At 48.1% G+C, this 15,090-nt stretch overlaps 1 protein-coding gene across 1 annotated transcript in view; it reads left to right on the forward strand.

Annotated features, from left to right (window-relative positions):
• The window catches only part of fbn2b (fibrillin 2b), a 335,304-nt gene that overhangs the window by 134,908 nt on the left and 185,306 nt on the right, over positions 1-15,090 (forward strand). Inside the window, exons 7-8 of the mRNA XM_061976207.1 lie at positions 6,922-7,119; positions 14,508-14,633. Coding sequence (XP_061832191.1) covers positions 6,922-7,119; positions 14,508-14,633 — 324 coding nt within the window. The remainder of the gene's footprint in view (positions 1-6,921; positions 7,120-14,507; positions 14,634-15,090) is intronic.

A 15,090-nucleotide genomic window follows, 5' to 3' on the forward strand; every position in this document is an offset into this window, starting at 1 on the left:
GGGAATTATTGGTATTTGTCAAGGAAAAGCCAGCGATTCCCGAATAGGCTGAACAGTTTGAAGTTGGAACGGTTTGAATCGGGTGAAAGATGTGGAAGATAGAGCGCGCCAAAATCTGGAGAAGAAGAAGTTGATTAAATAGATAAATGTTGGTGTGGAAAACATGTGTGAATGTTTTGGAGCATTCACACAATTATTATTCCAAATAATTCACTGCGAGAATCGGTTTGAATCAAGAATTGTGTTAAATCGAGTCGTCTTTACCATAATAACTGGGATTTATATAGCGCTTTTCTAAGTACCCAAAGTCACTTTACATGTAGAACCCATCATTCACACATGGTGGTGGTAAGCTACTTTTATAGCCACAGCTGCCCTGGGGTAGACTGACGGAAGCGTGGCTGCAATTTGCGCCAACGGCCCCTCCGACCACCACCTATCATTCATCATTCAATTCACCGGTGTGAGTGGCACCGGGGGCAAAGGGTGAAGTGTCCCGCCCAAGGACACAACGGCAGCGATTTTTGGATGGTAAGAGGCGGGGAGCGAACCTGCAACCCTCAGGTTTCTGGCACGGTTGCTCTACCCACTACGCCATGCCGCCCCCTACCTACCTACCTACCTACCATGAATTGATTAACGTGGACGCCGAAGTTGAAAAACTTATTGTGGTGTTACCATTTAGTGGTCAATTGTACGGAATATGTACTGTACTGTGCAATCTACTAATAAAAGTTTCAATCAATCAATCAAAAGTCGCCGCAAGAATCGGATGTATTGGCGAGGAGCCACATCTAATTACCGAGCACTGGACTCATATTTCAAGTTCCTTATCGTCCCAGTTCTGCTTTCTTTCTTTCAGACGAATGAGTCTGAAACAGACTTTGCTCGGCCGAGCTTTACGATCACACAACTGGACAGGAATGATGGGAAAGTGCAGAACATTTCCTGTTCCAGACAGGATTTTTTTCCCTCCCCCTACCTCGACCTTGAGACCGTTTTATCGGGCTTTAATCCGACTTTCAGCGGAGCGTAACTGGAGACGTCCCCTCCGTTCATACTCTGCCCCGACTGAGCGACAGGGGGGGCGGGGGGGAGGTCAGCGCTTGGCCTCGGTGGCTGCAACCCTTTATGGTGTTGAATAAAAACCTGATGAATGAGACCTAAAACAAAAGGTCTGGGGAACATTTTTTTTCGAGACCAAATTGTTTCCCCATGTTGGCTCGTTCTCATGTCCTGAGATGCCTGAGCTCACGCTCCAAATTTACATACGTCCAGATGCGGAAATGTGCACCAAATAAATGCGTCCCTGACCCGCCACCGCATACGCACCGATTTATACCAACGCGTCACGTGGGCGACACATGTGGTTGTTTTCTTTACTGCCCTTTTTGGTTCTGAAGGACCTACGACGACGTGTTGTTGTACTGTAGCCTCGGTCTTTACTTTGGCTCAGGGCTCAGATGTTGTGTTTTCCTGCACACAAAGAAATATGTGTGTGAAAGAAGGAGAGAAACAATCAAAGCCCACACCACCACAGTTGGCTGATGTTCCCTTTTTTCCTTTTCGTCATCCGACTTCTCCTTTTCCTTGGTTTTATTTCCATGTGGGTGGCATCGTCCTTGAGAGACTTATTAGACCCGTATGATCTGTCATGAGCAGGGGTGTAGAACTAAACTCTGGGGCCCCGTTGACCAAAATCACCATCGGGGATCCCCCACCCAACCCCCATTCCAATCTAAAACTTAAAAAAAAATCTACGTTAAACTATCCCAGTATGAATTAGCCCTGGCTCCCCCCAAAAGGTCTTGACGTAAAAAGTTCTCGGCGCCCCTAAAAAGTTCGAGGAAGTTTGGTACCCTTAACATTTGGGCCTATTTCGGACCTTGCCAGACCCTCCAAGTAGGACGAGGTACTGATCATATTCAAACCATCCATCCATCCATCCATTTTCTACCGCTTATTCCCTTCGGGGTCGCGGGGGGCGCTGGAGCCTATCTCAGCTACAATCGGGCGGAAGGCGGGGTACACCCTGGACAAGTCGCCACCTAATCACAGGGCCAACACAGATAGACAGACAACATTCACACTCACATTCACACACTAGGGCCAATTTAGTGTTGCCAATCAACCTATCCCCAGGTGCTTGTTTTTGGAGGTGGGAGGAAGCCGGAGTACCCGGAGGGAACCCACGCAGTCACGGGGAGAACATGCAAACTCCACACAGAAAGATCCCGAGCCTGGGATTGAACCCCAGACTACTCAGCACCTTCGTATTGTGAGGCAGACGCACTAACCCCTCTTCCACCGTGCTGCCCCATATTCAAACCAATACAGTACAAATATCCGGTTCCTGGGAATCAATACCAGGTACTCAACGATACCAATTTTTGGTACTTTTGTGTGTGTTTTATTGACATTTTTGGATCCGGTTGTTATAACCGAAATATACAAGCGGCAGAAATGAGTTTCCTCCGCAGGATGTCTGGGATCACCCTCAGAGATAGGGTGAGGAGCTTGGTCATCCGGGAGAGGCTCAGAGTAGAGCTGCTGCTCCTTCACGTTGAGAGAAGCCGACTGAGATGGCTCGGGCATCTACTACGGATGCCTCCTGGACGCCTCCCTGGTGAGGTGTTTCGGGCATGTCTAGCCGGGAGGAGACCTCGGCGCAGACCCATGACACGTTGAAGGGACTGTGTCTCACAGCTGGCCTGGGAACGCCTCGGTATCTCTGTAGAACTAGAGGAGGTGGCCGTGGACAGAGAAGTCTGGGCATCTCTGCTTAGACTGCTGCCCCTGTGACCCGGACTCGGATAAGCAGCCGCAGAAGGATGGCTTGATGGACAGTTGTTATAACTTCTTTTAGATACAGATTTGAGTCTCATTAGCCATGCGGTTGCACTTCCAAGACGTTAGAAAGCAGTACTGTATACTGTCTTACAGTTGTGTATAGCGAGAGTCTGGTTTCAAAGCGGGTAGCAAACTTGGCGGCCTGTAGTCACATGAGGGGCGTTTGGCTCAGACTGGAGGATCTCTTCTCTGATTGGTCAAAAGACTGACTACAGGGTGCCATGTTTGCTACCAACTGGAGGGTCCCTACTTGGAGGGTCTGTCTATGGTTTGTTGTCCAACTAGGAAGTTGAAGCTGAATGTGTTATGTTGTGCCCTACAAAGTATTATTGTTAGTACTCACCAGCTGTTTTATTGTAACATTCATCTTATATGTAGTTCTCATGAGAAAAATTTGGAGGTGTTAAAATCGCTATGTAAAATTACCATGCTAATAATAGTCTATCTATGGCAAATCCAATGCTCGCGCATTTTGGAAGAGTAATGCCTTACTCATTTGGATGTTTTCTACCAAGCGTACTTGCTCGGTTGGTGTTGATAATTCGCTCCCTGTATAATCAGTGTCAGAGCTTGGTCCGCATTGCCGGCAGTAAGTCGGACACGTTTCCAGTGAGGGTTGGACTCAGCCAAGGCTGCCCTTTGTCACCGATTCTGTTCATAACTTTTATGGACAGAATTTCTAGGCGCAGTCAAGGCGTTGAGGGGATCTGGTTTGGTGGCTGCAGGATTAGTTCACTGCTATTTGCAGATGATGTGGTCCTGATGGCTTCCTCCGGCCAAGATCTTCAGCTCTCACTGGATTGGTTCGCAGCCGAGTGTGAAGCGACTGGGATGGGAATCAGCACCTCCAAGTCCGAGTCCATGGTTCTCTCCCGGAAAAGGGTGGAGTGCCATCTCCGGGTTGGGGAGGAGATCTTGCCCCAAGTGGAGGAGTTCAAGTACCTCGGAGTCTTGTTCACGAGTGGGGGAAGAGTGGATCGTGAGATCGACAGGCGGATCGGTGCGGCGTCTTCAGTAATGCGGACGCTGTATCGATCCGTTGTGGTGAAGAAGGAGCTGAGCCGGAAGGCAAAGCTCTCGATTTACCGGTCGATCTACGTTCCCATCCTCACCTATGGTCATGAGCTTTGGGTCATGACCGAAAGGACAAGATCACGGGTACAAGCGGCCGAAATGAGTTTCCTCCGCCGAGTGGCGGGGCTCTCCCTTAGAGATAGGGTGAGAAGCTCTGTCATTCGGGGGGAGCTCAAAGTAAAGCCGCTGCTCCTCCACATCGAGAGGAGCCAGATGAGGTGGTTCGGGCATCTGGTCAGGATGCCACCCGAACGCCTCCCTAGGAAGGTGTTTCGGGCACGTCCGACCGGTAGGAGGCCACGGGGAAGACCCAGGACACGCTGGGAAGACTATCTCTCCCGGCTGGCCTGGGAACGCCTCGGGATCCCCCGGGAGGAGCTGGACGAAGTGGCTGGGGAGAGTGAAGTCTGGGCTTCCCTGCTTAAGCTGCTGCCCCCGCGACCCGACCTCGGATAAGCGGAAGAAGATGGATGGATGGATGGTGTTGATAATTGCAACGTTACTTAGAGTGAGTTTGGTTGAGTCCGCCCCGAGTGCTGCTTGACTGATCGTTTACGTGAGCCAGTGTTTAGTCTGCAACCGGACGTAACGTCAATTGTAACCAAGGTATCGAAATACGTCACCGTTTGATTTTACTTGGATCGATATCCTGTTGTACCGATGGAATTTGGTCAGTGTCTATCATAGTACCGAATTTGGTACTACTCCCTACCTCCAAGTAGGAGGAAACATTTATGAGAAATAATGACAGTACAGTACGATAAGACCGTATATACCGTATTTTCCGCACCATAAGGCGCCCTGGGTTATAAGCCGCGCCTTCAATGAACGGCATATTTCAAAACTTTGTCCACCTATAAGCCGCCCCGTGTTGTAAGCCGCATCTAACTGCGCTAAAGGAATGTCAAAAAAACAGTCAAATAGGTCAGTCAAACTTTAATAATATATTAAAACCAGCGTGATGTGGGCGCGCATGGAATCGTATATCAACATGGACGGAGCTGCGTGAAAAAAGCCACCCGGCCTCTTCGCGTAAACTTAAACTTACCTTAACCACTCGCTCATCTTTTCTTCATCCATCCCTTCGAGTTAGCTTTTATGATGACGCCGGCTGGAAAGGTCTCTTTTGGCAAGGTCTTCCTTTTGAATATCACCATGGGTGGAAGTTTCTGGCCATTAGCATGGCAAGCTAGAACCACAGTGAAGGATGACTTCTCATTCCCTGTGGTGCGAATATTCACCGTACGTGCTCCCGTTGTATCCACAGTGCGGTTCACAGGAATATCAGTTGCTGTGAAATAGTAATCCGTGTGCGGATGGAGAGATTGCGTCTTTTCATGAACCGGATCCCTGTCGCTTAGTAGGAGCCATTTTGTGGTCTTACAGATGTAAACACACAAAGGAAATGAAACGTACGGTAATATCCGCGCGCTTTTTCTTCTTCTACGCGGGCGGGTGGTTGCTTACAGTAGAAGAAGAAGCGCTTCCTGTTCTATGGGGGCGGGTGCTTACCTTGGCGGTTGCTTGCGTAGAAGAAGAAGCGCTTCCTGTTCTACCGGGAAAAAAGATGGCGGCTGTTTACCGTAGTTGCGAGATCGAAACTTTATGAAAATGAATCGTAATATTAATCCATATATAAAGCGCACCGGGTTATAAGGCGCACTGTCAGCTTTTGAGAAAATTTGTGGTTTTTAGGTGCGCCTTATAGTGCGGAAAATACGGTACCTTAGACACACTTAACTAGTAGTGTCATTTCGTCTTTTAGTCGCATTGACTTGATTTTTCTACCGGTTCCACACGTACAGGAAAGTTATCTGCTGGACTACCTTCAATCGTACCCAAACCAAAACCCATGCTCGAACGTTAATTCCAATGGAAAAACAAAAAAAGTCATACTGAACCCGACCAAACCTTACTTTTGGTGAGGTTACATAGGACAGGCTTTCCTGTGACCCAGAACAGGATAAAGATCATAGCAACTGGATTGATGGATTAGATTCTGATTGGTGCTTTACTTTCCCCCGATGGAATCCTCCTAAAGCCTGATGAGAACAGGATCAGTGGACCTTGGAAAGATCAAATAGAACCCGATTGGCAGGCAGGAAATCCCAAAATGGACAAGACAGGGTGGATATATGAGAGAGGGAGCTTGCTTTATTCATAAAGTCACTTTTGACCTACTTTTTTTTCCTCTCTCTGCGCCTCCCGTGCTTTTTGTTCTCCCACATGAGATCACTTTTCATGTAGCACCAGGAGCTGCTGAGGGCAATAAGTCTGCTAACCTCACGCAGATTTATCACTCCGTCTCAAACCTTGAACACACCACCTCTCTCCACAGTTCACGGTTCACAACTGCCAACCGAGCGGTCTCACTTTCATACCCACGGTGTCGATCTCGTTGTTTTAAAGCGAAGGCCGTGTTTGCTCTGGCGCTCCGGTTGCACGTTCTCCTGTAAGGGGCTTCAGCGTTTGGATCGTTTAAATGGTTTCCGCATGAGATCACTTTGCTTTCGTTTACATTATCGCCGTTGTTGATGCTATCGTGTCCCCATGAGCACATCTGTGGGACTTTTGTGTTACGGGGTGCGTTGTCACGAGTGTGTTGCGCTGTCTTCAAGTCGTGTCTTTTCAAATCAAGGCTACCAATGGTTCTGTCCATATGTGTGCCAGAGCCTAGCGGTCGTTCCAGCCTTGACAAGGTCGGTTCCGCTGCTACCAACACCAGTATTGTTCTTGTTAAGTCTTGGTGAAAACTGTTACTTGTAAACGCTTCTCTTTGCAAGCCAATTCCGGTTTCAAAGCAACTTAAAACAATAAAAGTGAGGATTTGTTTCAAGGTATGAGTCATGTTGTTAAAACCCTGCCAAGGATCAATGACTCAACCCAAGTGTTTCCTCAAATAATCCTCCTCCGCATCTCGAGATGTGATGACTGCAATGACTCAAAGTGTTATTGTAATTCATTAACCAGGTCATTTCTGCTCTACCCTCAAAACAGACTACAGGACTGGACCGTGTTTCACGCAGGTGAACAACCAGATGTGCCAGGGCCAGCTCAGCGGGATAGTCTGCACCAAGACGCTCTGCTGCGCCACCATCGGGCGCGCATGGGGTCACCCTTGCGAGCAGTGCCCCGCCCAGCCACACCCGTGCAGACGCGGCTTCATTCCCAACATCCGCACCGGAGCCTGCCAAGGTGAGGATGCGCTTCCCCCGATATACAAACTTTTACGTGTCGTCACCCCGGGGGGGAACACGCTCCGGCATCCTGAAAACCAGTATCAACAAATCTGGGGGGGGTGTTTACATGTACGTTTCATTGGACAAAAGGCAGTTTATAATCATTTTTCAACATTTAAACATCCTGGTTAGACATACAAAATGCCAGCTCAGTATTGCCGTTATTTCCCTGGCAAATAGACCACATGCTAGCGCTGATATAAGTCATATTCTCACAAAGCTCAACCTACTCCACAAAAATTTGAACACGATTTGTTGAAAAATCATCTTTGTATGAACATGGGCAACAACTAAATGGCAGTAATCCATACTTGCCAACCTTGAGACCTCCGATTTCGGGAGGTGGGGTGGGGGGCGTGGTTGGGGGCGTGGTTAAGATATATATATATATATATATATATATTAGAGATGCGCGGATAGGCAATTATTTCATCCGCAACCGCATCAGAAAGTCGTCAACCATCCGCCATCCACCCAATGTAACATATGATCAGAACCGCACCCGCCCGCACCCGCCCGTTGTTATATATCTAATATAGACGATGCAAGGCATAAGTGAGGTTATAAAGCTTTTGCCTGTTAAAGAAAGGAGACTGATCCAATGCAGGTCAGACATTCGCGTGCCACGCTGTCACGACCCAGACGCACACCAGTGCGCAATCATATGGGAGCCGCGCTGAGCGCACCTCCAAGCGCGTCTCGCTGCCGGCGACGGCCGGGTATGGGCCCGACGCTCCAGCGCCATCCATTTTCAGGGCTAGTTGATTCGGCAGGTGGGTTGTTACACACTCCTTAGCGGGTTCCGACGTCCTGCTGTCTATATCAACCAGGGTGAGCCCCACCCCTTTCGTGAGCGCACTGCGCGCGGAGTGACCCCTGTTACGCGCCCCCGGCAACAGGGGTGGCGGGCAGGTAAGCTGCGCGGGCGGAGCGCGCGGAGTGACCCCTGTTACGAGCCCCCGGCCACGGGGGTGGCGGGCAGGTAAGCTGCTTACCTGCTGCGCGTGACGCCGGCCGCGGAAAAGGCGGACGAGGCGGGGTGTCGGTGCGGTGGGCGCGGTGGTGACCCTGGACGTGCGTCGGGCCCTTCTCGCGGATCCCCTCAGCTACGGCTCCCGGTGGGTGGGGCCCTCTCGGGGGAAGGGGCCTCGGTCCCGGACCCCGGCGAGGCGTCCCTTCTCCGCTCCGTAAAAGTGTCCATCTCTTTTCTTTTTTTTTCTTCTGTTGTGGCATATGCAGCAGGTGCCTGCTCGTTTTTCGTATGTGGGTAACAACATTTAACTATGTATATATATTTCCCAATTGGTTTAACTGCCACCCGCCTGAATCTATTTAAAATCTAATTTTTTTTTATTTCAACCGCCCGACCCGACCCGACCCGACCCGACCCGACCCGACCCGACCCGACCCGCGGATAAAATCTAATTTTTTTAAATTTCATCCGCCCGATCCGCGGACTCCGCGGTTGTGCCCGCAAACCGCGCATCTCTAATATATATATATATATATATATATATATATATATATATATATATAAGAAATACTTGACTTTCAGTGAATTCTAGCTATATATATATATGTATATATATATATATATATATATATATATATATATATATATATAAATAAAATAAATACTTGAATTTCAGTGTTCATTTATTTACACATATACACACACATAACACTCATCTACTCATTGTTGAGTTAAGGGTTGAATTGTCCATCCTTGTTCTATTTTCTGTCACTATTTCAGAACACACACATTGTACAAATATACATTATAAAATCAATAAGAAAAGGGGAGCTCTAATTTGGGAGTCTGAATTAGGATCAGAAGTTCCTATACAAACATTGCGCACTCACGTCGCCATTCATCAAGTGACAGCAAGGCCTACTTGGTCAACAACCACACAGGTTACACTGACGGTGGTGTTATAAAAAAAAAACTATAACACTCTTACTAATAATGCGCCACACTGTGAACCCACACCAAACAAGAATGACAAACACATTTCGGGAGAACATCTGCACAGTAACACAACATAAACACAACAGGACAAATACCCAGAATCCCATGCAGCCCTAACTCTTCCGTGACTCATTATACACCCCCGCTACCAAACCCCGCCCACCTCAACCGACGCACAGAGGGGGGGGGGGGGGGGGGGGGGGGTTGAAGTGTGAGGGAGCAGGGTTGGGGTGGGGGCGGGGTTTGGTGCTAGCAGGGGTTTATAATGTAGCTCGGAAGAGTCAGGGCTGCATGGGATTCTGGGTGTTTGTTCTGTTGTGTTTATGTTGTGTTAAGATGCAGATGTTCTCCCGAAATGTGTTTGTCATTCTTGTTTGCTTTTGGTTCAAAGTGTGGCGCATTATTAGTAAGAGTGTTAAAGTTGTTTTATATGGTCACCGTCAGTGTAACCTGTGTGGCTGTTGACAAAGTATGCCTTGCTGTCACGTACGTGTGCAAGCAGAAGATGTATATTGTATAAGAAGTGTTGGACTGGCACGCTGTTGATACAGATTGTAGAGAGCGCCAAATGTTGTACCATCATGGCACACCCTTATTATAGCTGTAAGGGTGAAAACCGGTGAATATTAATCCCAGGAGTTTTCTGTGAGAGGCACTTAAATCCGGAAGTCTCACGGGAAAATGGGGGGGTTCAGCAAGTAAGCTGCTGAGCCGCATCAGAGTAATCAAAGAGCCGCATGCGGCTCCGGAGCCGCAGGTTGCCGACCCCTGCCTTAGAATCATGAACATGAAACACAATTGGTTTCTGGGCACTCGTCAATCTCGGATTTGTTGGAATTTCAAGGTTTCCCAACTGGTAGACATTTAAAAATGAGGGGCGCGTAAACAAATGACGAGCAGAAAGACGAGTAGACCAAACGAAGCAGTGGCAGAAGTCTTTTCTAGAACTGGTAGGTACCTAACCGTGATTATGGCGTACCGTTTCCCCCCTTACTTTATATCCGTTGAAGTATTCATGTGTGAGCCAGACACCGTTTTGTGTCTGCTCCAGATTAAGTCCTTGTTAATCACATACGCTGAAGTCACCAAGCCACCAGAGAGCCTTGGGAGAAACCGCACATGACCATGAATCCAAATGTAGGTTCAGGGTGTTGGCGGCCACATGCTGCCTCTGTGTCTCATACACACAGTGTTGTTTTCAAGTGAAGCAGGTTGGGCAGCTCAATAGATTGAAAACAGCTCCCTTGCTACATCTTCGGATTATGGAAGGGGGGAAATAAATCCACTTTGGGAATAAAGGGTATGCACATTCGTTCCCAATGGCGTTATATCATCAATACTGGGAAAATATGACTCACGGTGAATGCTGGGAAAAGCGTACGTTTTAATAAAACTGTTTCCTGTTTCGAATGAGTTGCTGGAAGTCTTGACCCTGGAGTGAGTGACAAGTTACAACATGGTGAGTCTTCTATTATACAATGTTTGGAGTAAGCCGGCCAAAAACACAGTAGATCCGCGCCTGTTCGCAGTTATGCATTCGCTCACATTTGTTCATGGTAACTTCAATCAATCCATCAAAGTAGCCCTTAATCACAAATGTCTCAAAGGGCTGCACGAGCCACAATGACATCCTCGGCTCAGAGCCCACATCAAGGCAAGGAATAACTCAACCCAATGGGAACAACGAGAAACCTTGGAAGGGGCCGCAGATGTGGGGAGCCACCTCCCCCCCCCGGGTGACCGGTGCAATGGATGCCGAGTGGATTCAGTTCATAATGTGAGAACTTCAACTGCAGCTATGAATCCAACAGAGGGTGCTGTCTTTACACGTTAATGTCCTCAACATTTAGCAGATTCCTAAAAACGCTACATAGCTGCCTTATTGAGGGTTTTTGAATAACTCTTCGGCAATACACTACACCGGGTCCTTAAAAAGAGCAGAGTACCCCAGTTATCTCGCTATCCATCTACTTCTGCTTCGGTTCGCGGGGGCATCTGCCTAAGCAGAGAATCCCAGAATATCCCCGCCACTTTGTCCAGTTCTCCCGGGGGATCCTGGGGCATTTTCCAGGCCAGCTGGGAGACATAGTCTCTGTCCTGGGTCTTCCCCGTGGCCTACAACCGGTTGGATGTGACCTAAACACTTACCCAGGGAGGCGTCGATGGGGCATCCTGACCAGATGCCCGATCCACCTCAACTGGCACCTCTCTATGTGGACAACCAACTGAGCTCCTCCTGAATGACAGAGCTGCTCACCCTAAACTCATTTCGGCCGCTTGTAGCCGTGATCTTGACCTTTCGGTCACAACCCAAAGCTCACGACCGTAGGATTGTAGCTCGACCGGTAAGTGGAGAGCTGTGCCTTCCGGCTCAGTACCTTGTCCACCATTAAGGATCAATACAAGGTCCGCATCAGTGTAGACGCCTCACCAATCCGCTTGTCGATCTCACGATCCACACTTCCCAAGACTCTGAGGTGCTTGAATTCCTCCACTTGGGAAGGAGTTCACAGACGGCAAAAGCTCTGACTACGCTTAGAAATTACCGTATTTTCCGCACCATAAGCCGCCCTGGGTTATAAGCCGCGCCTTCAATGAACGGCATATTTCAAAACTTTGTCCACCTATAAGCCGCCCCGTGTTATAAGCCGCATCTAACTGCGCTAAAGGGAATGTCAAAAAAACAGTCAGATAGGTCAGTCAAACTTTAATAATATATTAAAAACCAGCGTGATGTGGGCGCGCATGGAGTCGTATATCAACATGGACGGAGCTGCGTGAAAAAAGCCACCCGGCCTCTTCGCGTAAACTTCCCTTAACCAATCGCTCATCTTTTCTTCATCCATCCATCCCTTCGAGTTAGCTTTTATGATGACGCCGGCTGGAAAGGTCTCTTTTGGCAATTTTGAATATCACCATGGGTGGAAGTTTCTGGCCATTAGCATGGCAAGCTAGAACCACAGTGAAGGATGACTTCTCATTCCCTGTGGTGCGAATATTCACCGTACGTGCTCCCGTTGTATCCACAGTGCGGTTCACAGGAATATCAAAAGTCAGTGGAACCTCGTCCATGTTGATAATGTTCTCTGGCCGGATCTTTTTTTCAGCTATCTTGTTTTTACAATATGCACGGAAAGTAGCCAGCTTTTCTTGAAAGTCTTTAGGCAGTTGCTGTGAAATAGTAGTCCGTGTGCGGATGGAGAGATTGCGTCTTTTCATGAACCGGAAACCTGTCGCTTAGTAGGAGCCATTTTGTGGTCTTTACAGATGTAAACACACAAAGGAAATGAAACGTAATATCCGCGCGCTTCTTCTTCTTCTACGGGGGCGGGTGGTTGCTTACAGTAGAAGAAGAAGCGCTTCCTCTTCTATGGGGGCGGGTGCTTACCTTGGCGGTTGCTTGGTGTAGAAGAAGAAGCGCTTCCTCTTCTACGGGGAAAAAAGATGGCGGCTGTTTACCGTAGTTGCGAGACCTAAACTTTATGAAAATGAATCTTAATATTAATCCATATATAAAGCGCACCGGGTTATAAGCCGCACTGTCAGCTTTTGAGTAAATTTGTGGTTTTTAGGTGCGGCTAATAGTGCGGAAAATACGGTATGTCCATAAATGTGAATCAGTTTAGACCAGTGATTCTTAACCTTGTTGGAGGTACCGAACCCCACCAGGTTCATATGCGCATTCACCGAACACTCCTTTAGTGAAAAATAAAATGTTTTTTTTTTCAAATTCAAGACAAAGTTATATGTTTTTGGTAACACTTTAGTATGGGGAACATATTCTAAGTAACAAAGATTTAATTTACAGTTTTTTGGACACTAGGGGAACATATTCTAAGTAACAAAGACTTAATTTCGAGTTATTTGGTTAGGGTTAGGGTTAGAGGGTTAGGGCCAGGGTTAGAGGGTTAGGGTTATAATAATGCCATGCCGAATAAGCGATAATAAGTACTTAATAATGACTAGTTAAAAGCCAATATGTTACTAATTTGCATGTTAATAAGCAACTAATTAATGGTGAATATGTTCCCCATACTAAAGTGTTACCATGTTTTTTTACTGGTGCACAAAATGAACCGTGCATGAACATCACCTTGTTCAAACAACAAAACCAACACAGTGCATAAACTCACAACAAATTACACACCTGCAAACCAGTCAGCTGTTGCCGTATCCGTAATACGCCGATAGGGAGAAGTTTGTATTTACACGATGAGTCGGTGTGTCTTGACCTCAGCCGAACCCCTGAGCCCGACTCACCGGACCCCTAGGGTTCGATCGAACCCAGGCTAAGAACCACTGGTTTAGACTATCAAAATATACATTTTTAGGGACTTTTGCAAACAACAGGACTCTACTGTGCTCTTACGATGTATGTGTTACCCCAATTGGAGGAATTCAAGTACCTCGGAGTCTTGTTCAGGAGTGAGGGAAGAGTGGATCGTGAGATCGACAGGTGGATCGGTGTGGCGTGTTCAGTAATGCGGACGCTGTATCGACCCATTGTGGTGAAGAAGGAGTTGAGCCGGAAGGCAAAGCTCTCAATTTACCGGTCGATCTACGTTCCCATCCTCACCTACGGTCATGAGCTTTGGGTTATGACCGAAAGGACAAGATCACGTGTAAAAGCGGCCGAAATGAGTTTCCTCTACCGAGTCCATGGTTCTCGCCCGGAAAAGGGTGTAGTGCCATCTCCGGGTTGGGAAGGAGATCTTGCCCCAAGTGGAGAAGTTCGAGTACCTCGGAGTCTTGTTCACGAGTGAGGGAAGAGTGGATGGTGAGATCGACAGGCGGATCGGTGCGGCGTCTTCAGTAATGCGGACGCTGTATCGATCCGTTGTGGTGAAGAAGGAGCTGAGCCGGAAGGCAAAGCTCTCAATTTACCGGTCGATCTACGTTCCCATCCTCATCTATGGTCATGAGCTTTGGGTAATGACCGAGTACAAGCGGCCAAAATGAGTTTCCTCTGCCGGGTGGCGAGGCTCTCCCTTAGAGATAGGGTGAGAAGCTCTGCCATCCGGGAGGAGCTCAGAGTAAAGCCGCTGCTCCTCCACATGGAGAGGAGCCAGATGAGGTGGTTCGGGCATCTGGTCAGGATGCCACCCGAACGCCTCCCTAGAGAAAAGGCCACAGGGAAGACCCAGGACACGTTGGGAAGACTATGTCTCCCGGCCGGCTTGGGAACGCTTTGTGATCCCCCTGGGAGGAGCTGGACGAAGTGGCTGGGGAGAAGGAAGTCTGGGCTTCTCTGTTAGGCTGCTACCCCTGCGACCCGACCTCGGATGAGCGAAGGAAATGGATGGATGCATAATAATACCATCGCTTTTGTTTTTATCAGCATTTTCTGACATGTTTCTGTCTGCTTTCCCTCCCAGACGTGGACGAGTGTCAAGCAGTGCCGGGTCTCTGCGCCGGAGGGAACTGCATCAACACCGTGGGATCCTACGAGTGCAAATGTCCCGCCGGCCACCGTCAGAGTGAAACCAGCCACAAATGTGAAGGTGAGGGCGGTCCTTACACTTTTTCAGCTTTCCAAGCCGTAATAGTCTCCCTATTGCAATCCCTAGTCCATTGGTACACCTAACATGGTCCATTAATATATACATATCTCTTACAGCTGCTTCAAGTTCTTTGAAAACAATCTTAACTTAATTACCACTGAAAATCTGCATCAACCATAATGTCTACCAAAGAAAACATTAATAAAGTTGTGATTATCGTGAACGGGCCCTCACCTCGTAACGCTGGGGTTCACTTTCTTCTCATTTCCTGTTTGCTGTGACCAAATTAGGAAGTCTAGTTGCATTTAGTGTCATATTGATCCTAAATACTAATAATGATGAATATCTAACTTTTCCAGCAACTACCTTCCTGGTAAGGTCTATTCAGGTGAACTGGAGAGGAGGCTACGCCGGATAGTCGAACCTCGGATTCAGGAGGAACAGTGTGGTTTTCGTC

Source organism: Nerophis lumbriciformis, linkage group LG14, assembly GCF_033978685.3.
Source record: "Nerophis lumbriciformis linkage group LG14, RoL_Nlum_v2.1, whole genome shotgun sequence".
NCBI lineage: Eukaryota > Metazoa > Chordata > Actinopteri > Syngnathiformes > Syngnathidae > Nerophis > Nerophis lumbriciformis.